Source organism: Mus pahari, chromosome 1 (genome assembly GCF_900095145.1).
Source record: "Mus pahari chromosome 1, PAHARI_EIJ_v1.1, whole genome shotgun sequence".
Classification (NCBI taxonomy): domain Eukaryota; kingdom Metazoa; phylum Chordata; class Mammalia; order Rodentia; family Muridae; genus Mus; species Mus pahari.
In genome coordinates, this window is record NC_034590.1 from 106,782,401 (window position 1) to 106,790,543 (window position 8,143).

General features: G+C 43.7%; 1 protein-coding gene and 1 pseudogene across 2 annotated transcripts in view; one reads left to right on the forward strand and one right to left on the reverse strand.

The window, feature by feature from the left end:
- LOC110327382 overlaps nucleotides 1–1,292 on the forward strand; it is a 26,081-nt pseudogene extending 24,789 nt beyond the window's left edge.
- Nucleotides 1,293–3,482: 2,190 nt separating this feature from the next.
- The window catches only part of C1H10orf143 (chromosome 1 C10orf143 homolog), a 38,944-nt gene continuing 34,283 nt past the window's right edge, over nucleotides 3,483–8,143 (reverse strand). For both annotated transcript variants that reach the window (XM_029545960.1, XM_029545963.1), the window contains one exon: nucleotides 3,483–4,042. Coding sequence is in view for 1 of the 2 variants with exons in the window: in XM_029545963.1 (XP_029401823.1) it covers nucleotides 4,013–4,042 (30 nt within the window). In the remaining variant the exon portion in view is untranslated. The remainder of the gene's footprint in view (nucleotides 4,043–8,143) is intronic.

Sequence of the window (8,143 nt, forward strand, 5' to 3'; positions counted from 1 at the left end):
TGCTGCTGCTGAGGTAAAGCTGCAGGGGAGCAAGTCTGCTGCTGCTGAGGTAAAGCTGCAGGGGGACAAGTCTGCTGCTGCTGAGGTAAAGCTGCTCAGAGACTTTTTACCAAAACTGATCTTGCTGTCAGAATGGGTACAAATAGAAATTTTTGTTACAGAATACTTGATGCTTGTACATAGAAAACATAACTGTTAGCAAAACAGTTTGGATGTGCCTCTAAAATCCTCCATAAATAAGAACGTTAAAGAATGGAAAGTTCCTGCCTATTTTAAGGCAAGTTGCTTAGGAAAGGCAACTAGCAGATTTTTACCTCAGTTTATACCACCTCCCATGTCTTCATTGGTATAAATATTAGATAATTAAGACAGTTACAAACTTTGGGTATGTGAATTTTAAGTCTGCTAAAAACCTAGCAAAGGCATTAGAACTCACCGGTTTAACAAATGTTTGGCAATAAAATTAAAGTAGAAAAAAAGAAAAGAAAAGAAAAAGACAGTAAGAAAGTGTGAGCTGCAAGAACACTTTTTGCCTAAGTCGTCTCTCAACATTACTGAGGGTGAAGTGATAAAGATGCCACAGAGGTCAGATTGGTCAGCAAGGGTGGGACAGGTAAAGGGATTGATCGCTCATGACTTCAAGGCAGAAGTTAACGCAGAGGAGAAGTCTAAGTCTGAGGGGGCAGAGCTGGATGGGCAGAGAAAGGGCAAGACAGGAGAGAGCTGGGAAAGTGCTCGGAGTAGGGAAGCAAAAGCTTTGGCTTAAAGTAACTTTCCTACAGTACAACCCAAGAAACGCTTCAGGAAGTATTTAAGAAAGGAACTTTTATCAAATTGCTCCAGAATCCAAATGGCAAATCTAAAGGGCACGCGTTTATAGAATTTGCTTCATTTGAAGATGCTGAGGCTTTAAACTTCTGTAGGAAAATGGAGATTGAGGGCAGAACAATCAGGCTGAAGTTACAAGGACCCAGGGGATCACCTAATACAATAAGTCAGCCATCCAAAACTCTGTCAAAGGTCTGTCTGAGGAAACCCCTGAAGAGACCTTAAAAGAATCATTAGAGGGCTCCATTTATGCAAGAAGAGCCACTGGTGAGGAGACTGGGCCTTCCAGAGGGTTTGGTTTTGTAGACTTCAACAGTGGGAAAGATGCCAATGTTGCCAATAAGGCCATGGAAGATGGTAAAAGTGATGGGAAGAAAGTTACCTTGGACTGGTTCAAGCCTACAGGTAAAGGTGGCTGAGGTGGGGACAGAGGAGGAAGAGGCGGACTTGGTGGCAGAGGCTAGGGAGGCTTTGGAGGTGCCAGATGACAGAATTCAAGCCACAAAACCAGAAGACGAAATTTTAAAATTATCTTCTATTCTCACCTTCCCCTCTTCATTTGAAAGAAAGAACTCTGGAGTGTTTCCTGTTCAATGACAGAGCCTTGTGAGGATATTCCAAGACAGTAAGGACATAACTGTGTATTCTAACTTGGAATCTATATAGATAACATCTCAGGAGAGACACCCTGTTGGTTTTGACTGAATATTCATAAATTTTTTTGTGATTTGTTCAAGACAGGGTTGAACTGTCCAGGAACCCAATCTATAGACCAGACTGGCCCCTAACTCAGAGACCAACCTGCCTCTGCCTTCTGTATGTTGGAATTAAAAGCATGTGCCACCCAGTCATATAACTTTTTAAAGATGAGTAATAGAGCTAACCGTGGTCTGAATGTTCTAAATTTATAGTTTCATCCCATGTATCAAACCATCTTTTCCATACAAGAAAATGTTGATTCTGATATGAATGACACTTAGGTGACATTTTGTTAGACCCCAGAGCTGCTTCAGGCCACTAACACGCATGATCTCCCACAGGTGGGCTTGTTATCCCGTCCCTCTGCTGTGAATTGTTTTATGCTCATAGAGACAGTTTTAAACAAGATATTACCCAAATGCTCCCTGTCCCTACACCCTCACAGCTGCATGGTCCATAGGAGAGAAGTTGGGTCCAAGGACCAGTGGTCCCAGTCATGAAGAGAGAGGCTTATAGAGCTGGGCAAGTGGGGTCAAGGTGAGGACAAAGATGGTGAAGGTGGCAGAGTCAGCTGGAAGAGGCAATGCCAAGCTCTGCTACTCCCCGAGGCTAGCACAGCCACAGGTGGATTCCTGCTGTCAACAGCGAAGGCAGAAAAGTCTGGGATGTCAGAGCCCCGCTTGTTTCTAAAGGGAAGATACCAGGAGAGCCCATGTGCTGCCCAGTGCCACCTCCTCAGAGCTCCTGCTCCATGCAGTCTAGAATTCCAGGCATCTCAGATGAAACGGTTGGTTCTACAAGCTGGCCCACCTCACCCACCCTCTGGCTCTTTTCTCTTTTGATAATCTCCCCTGGCTTGGCTTCATAGAAGAAAAGGGACATAGAGGGACATGCAGCAGGGAAAATGGCCATCACAGGAGATTCCCAGGCACTCTGAACGTGCTGCTTTCAATGCTGATGGAAAATCCCATGTGCCACCACCATCTAACACGGATGAGAAGGAAGAGGCTTAAAGAACTTCTTGGGCTGGAGAGATGATTCAGTGGTTGAAGGTGCTTGCTGCCAAGCCTGGAGCTTGATCTCCAGATCCCACATGGTGGAAAGAGAGAACTGGCTCCAGCAAGTTGTCTTCTGACTTCCACACATATTCTGGGAACACACACACACATACACATATACATGCAGACACACAAACATGCACACACACTGAATTTAATTTTTTAAAAGTTTTAAGGTCCATCATGACACTTTCAGTAGACAGAAGACAGAATCAGATTCTGCTGGGTTCTAGCATGGAGCAGCAACGTTTCTCATGGGCTAGATGATGGTCAGAGGGTCCACTGGGTTCACAGTCTGGGTGATCTGTGTGCTTCTGCAAGCACAAAAACATCTAGCAGAAAAATACGGAATCCCTTTTAATAAATCTGGAGGTAGAGTTTACAGATGAAAATAAATGGGAGCTTAGGAGGTTTCCATTTGTTTATAAAAATTAGTGTCATTTTTGAGAAAAACTAAGCAACCTTCGCCCAATATTTTAAGGCCACAAACCACAACCTGTCTCTGTCTTGGCTGTTTGGGCATGGGCTGTCATGTTTAAGCCAGTTGCAATGCTAGCTTCTTCCTTGGTTTAACGGCTATGTCCCGTGATGTTGGAGCATCTCCCTCACAAACAGCATCATACTAGTTCTAGCACCTTGGTTTCCCCTGTCTCAGTTCTACAGTGTGGGCCTCATCATGACTACACGCCAGGGTGAGTATAGACTGGGTTCTTCCATGTGTTCCTGGCAGGGAACACAGCCCTGTAAAGAATATTATGGACACATGGAAGACAGGGCTGGGCCCACCTCCAGTTTCCAGTTAAAGAACATTTCTGTAGGACCTCCACTCAGGAAGCTTCCTGATATGGGGAAAACAAAGCCAGTCTCCAGAGTTACACAACATACCAAAGCCAGACAGTTGTCCACAATTTCCATTTTAATATAAATGGGGTTCTGTCCCTGATAACTTCAGTTGGAGAATTACATAGCTTGATTGGACATCAGCATTTAGTAAAATTCACATCAAGATTATAGAGCATTTAAAATACAAAAATAAGTCTTTTAATTAAAAAGAGCATGTGAGCAGCCCAGCAATGTCCAGAAGCAACCCATAGTCCATAGGCGGGGGATCTCCGGCTGTGCCCAACGACTACACGAGCTATGAGGACCCAGAACCTCCAGTTTGGTACAGAATGTTCTGACTTCTAGATGATTTCCTGTCCAGCAGAAGACATTACAAAAGTGGCTACGATGAGCCATCCCACTCAGGATGTCCCTGGCCTTCTGCAGAGGGCAGTGGGATTACCTAAGAGGCAGAAAACTTCTGCAGGGAGCCCTGGCTGTCATTTGTACAGGTGGGCACCCAGGCAAGCTGTAAGGGATGTGCACTGGCCATCAAGTGAGGATTCAAATTCAACTGGCATCTTCCTTCATCTTGTTTGCATCTTCTAATGATTGTTGGTATGGTTAAAATGGCCCTGCAATGGTAAAAGAACACACCGTGAACATTAATTCACTCTACATTCATTAACAGGCTTCAGTTAGATAGTCACCAACACAGAGAACACTATAATAACTGGGCTAGCTTGGGTGTGATGACATACGCTTATAATCCCAGGACATGTGAAGCTATGACAAGAGCACGGCCAGCCTATACTACATACAGAATAAGTTCCAGGCCAGCCTGACCTTCACAGTGAGATCCTGTCTCAAAAATAAAATAATAGTAATAATTAATATTTTAACAGGGGAGGGAGAGAGAAACACACACACACACGCACTGTATAGGCTAGCTGTTGTATACCACCTCTGGAGTACTGGGGTTACATAAATGATACTTCTGTATAGGCCTGGCTTGCACTTATAAATAATGACACCTAAGTCATAACTTATATATTTATTAATGCTCATTACATTGTAACTAAGGTACTTAAAGTATCCCTAATATCACATAAAATAGTCTAAACAAATGTTACATCCTCTATTACTTGGAGGAAAATAATGAAAATATTGCCCAGCTAGTCATAAAATAAAAATTTAAAACATGCTGTCAGAATACCAAATTAGGATTCAAAACACTAGCAGTGTGGCTTGATGCTCCTGTGGATATCTGGAAGCACCCCAGGATTGTAATGGTCCCCACCAGGGCACCTCACCATGCTTCTGAAGCAGGCCTCTCATGGCCCCACAGAAGTAACTGGGAGAACCAGATGACTGAGGGTGACAGCTGGCCAGGCACTGCACTACTGTGCAACAAGAGGGCCCATCAAAGGAACTTTTGGCTACAGGCAAAAGAAGACTGGAATCCCTACCTACAAGGCCTACCCTAAGACACTAATTGATTGTCTGAGGGGGCTAAGATCCAGAAATGTTTGGGTAGCCAGGAAATGAGGAAATGACCATCCAGCCAAAGGTCTCATCCATTCTCCAGAAAGCAGGTGCTGCCAAGGGGAGAAACTCAGGCCTTCCCTGGAGAAGACTGGCAGGTGGCCATGTATCCATTTTATGCCAATGGCTCTGTGGCTCACCTGTGTAGTAGTATTTGGATTTGTGAATGAAAGACAGACATATATGTCAGCTAATTTTGATATGTCTTGGGTAGCTCAAAGGTTGGGCACTCCTAATTCTTCCTGTGGCTAGTAAACACTCCACTCTGGTATTCTGGAGTTAATATCTTTAAAATCTATTATTTCATCTCTGTTATCCCAGACCCAATCAAGGAAGTGGCCATTAGAGTCATTTACCTAAATTTTTATATGGCTGGTCTGTCCTACGCCCCTCTCATGGTGATTCTTTTCTTCCTCTCTTTTCTCTCCCATGCCTGGGAATCCTAAAAGTACCACCTCTGTCTGTCTGCCCAGCCATTGGCTGTTGGCACCTTTATTTACCAATCAGAGTCAACTTGGGTCAGGGTCCCTCAGTGTCTTCTGTGTAGACACTTACGTAAGCAGTTTTGGGAACCAAAATTAACATTATAACACAAGCAGCATTAAGTCAAACCCACTTCATTTCCCCCCCTTTCTTCCAATGAAAAAGGCTTGTTTCAGACATAAATTGAGCACAACTATAACAATTATGTAAATTATAAAGTATAATATATAATTAACATCTAGCTTATCATATTTGTCTATTAGATAACATCTAGCTATCTTAACTTTAGAAGCTTATAATTTTATATTTGAATTATGTTTTGATTTTAGCTTCCATTACCATCTGAAAACCATTCTTTTAAATCTATATCATCTCTCTCAATGTTAAACAACTTGAGTTTGATTATGAGAAACTGTAACTAGTCTTCAATCCCATCAGAAATCAGAAAATGAAACAAATATAACCTGAATATATAGGAAGCACAAAATCATAGCTTCTAAAACTTAAAAAAAAAAATTATAGAGACAGCTGACTACCTGGGCAGCTCCTAATTTCTTACAGTTTTGGAGCATCTGTCTTCAGCCTTCTGGCCCAGAACCATCTGACAGATCTTAAGTGAAGCAGGGATTTGAAGGACTAGCTTACCCTGTCTTGGTAGAGCTTAGTAGTCAACTATCCCACATCTGTTTGTCTTCCTTGGACAGTTATTTTGTCTATAGATGAGTAGAGCAATTATTTTTTTTCTTTTTTTTTATTGGATATTTTATTTACATTTCAAATGTTTTCCCCTTTCCAGGTCTCCCCTTCAGAAGCCCCCTATCCCATTCCCCCTTCCCCTGCCTCTATGAGGGTGCTCTCCCTCCCAACCCCCAACTCCTGTCTTCCTGCCCTGGCATTTCCCTACACTGGGGCACTGAACACCCTCAGGCCTGAAGGCCTCTCCTCCCACTGATGTCCAACACAGCCATTCTCTGCCACATATGCAACCGGAGCCCGCATGCTAGAAGAATGACAACAGGGCAGGTACCCCTTTAGAAATGAAGTCCCTACTATGGTCCTCAAGGTCTTTCTGGGTCCAGAACAACAGTTCTCCAGAAAGAGTATGCATGCCCCCAGTTTCTCCATAAGACTCTTCTTCCTTGGGTCTCTTGTGTGCTATGGGATTAGGTCAGGGAAGTTTGGGAAGTGACTGGAGAGTGTGGGGGCCTCCCCTACAGGAAAGTCCAGGATCTGGGGGTAAGACTGGGTGAACACTTCTTAATCAATTCCATCCTAGTCATGTCATCACTTGAAAAGCAAACTGTTTTTTCTTTTATTCACTGAGACATTTGCCTTCTGCACCCACTTAGACTTAGAAGACAGGTGGAAAGCAGAATGTATCGACTCAAGCTCCAAGACAGGTCACATCAACATGAGCACAGTGACCTGCAGTCTTCAGAAGCCAACCATTTAGACTTCCCTCACACCGTCCCTAAATCTCCATTCACCACCAACTCACTTCTGATTTCTTTTTCCCTCTTTTAAATATTTTTTTTTAGATTTATTTATTTATTATATTTAAGTACACTGTAGCTGTCTTCAGACACTCCAGAAGAGGGCATCAGATCTTGTTACGGATGGTTGTGAGCCACCATGTGGTTGCTGGGATTTGAACTCTGGACCTTCGGAAGAGCAGTTGGGTGCTCTTACCCACTGAGCCATCTCACCAGCCCATATTTTTGTTTTTTTGACACAGGGTTTCACATAAACCAGTCTGGCCTCCAACTCCACGTGTAGCCAAAGCTAGTCTTAAACTCCTAGACCTCCTGCCTCCATATCCCAAGTACTACAATTGCAGGCATATGTTACCATGCCCAGTTTTGGCTCCTGAGTCTTCCACACTTGTCCCAGTTTGTCAGTGCCTTTCAGGTCACAAGGCCCACAGTGACACACAGAGAAGCCTGATCTACACCAGACAGTCTAGGGTGTGAAGGGGCTGAAGCCCTGAGATGCTGGGACTCAAAGATAACATACACCCAACACCAGAAGCATGTCTGACAGGGATGGTCAGCTCACTAGAACTAAGCTCTGGTGAAGTTAAGGGTAAAGATCAAGGCTTGCTGTGTCTTGGCAGTACATCTCACCAAAGACAAATAGAAAGCCTGCTTCTGTTGGTAAGACTTACATAGGGAAAATAAAGCAATGGTGGGAAACATGGCAGAAGTCCAGTCTCTTCTCACTAACCAAGATAATATTATTTTGTATGTATGTGTGTGTAAGCCACAACATATATGTGGAAGTCAGAGGACAACTTTTGGGGATCTTGGGGATGGAATTCAGGTCCTCAGGACCAACAGCAAACACCTTTCCCTGCTGAACCATGTCATGGGCCTCAGGTTCTTATTTGTTTCTACTACTGGGATGGAAATAGACTTATGTATGTCCAGTGGTTTCCAATGTGGTCACTACTTCCTAGTCCTTCTTTAGGATCAAACCTATCAATCAAGAATTCTATTTCCAACAAAACTATCTTTCAAAAGTGACTTAGAAATTAAGGGGCTGGTGAGATGGCTCAGTGGGTAAGAGTACCCGATTGCTCTTCCTAAAGGTCCGGAGTTCAAATCCCAGCAACCACATGGTGGCTCATAACCATCCGTAACAAGATCTGACACCCTCTTCTGGAGTGTCTGAAGACAGCCTGCGGGGGCTGGTGAGATGGCTCAGTGGGT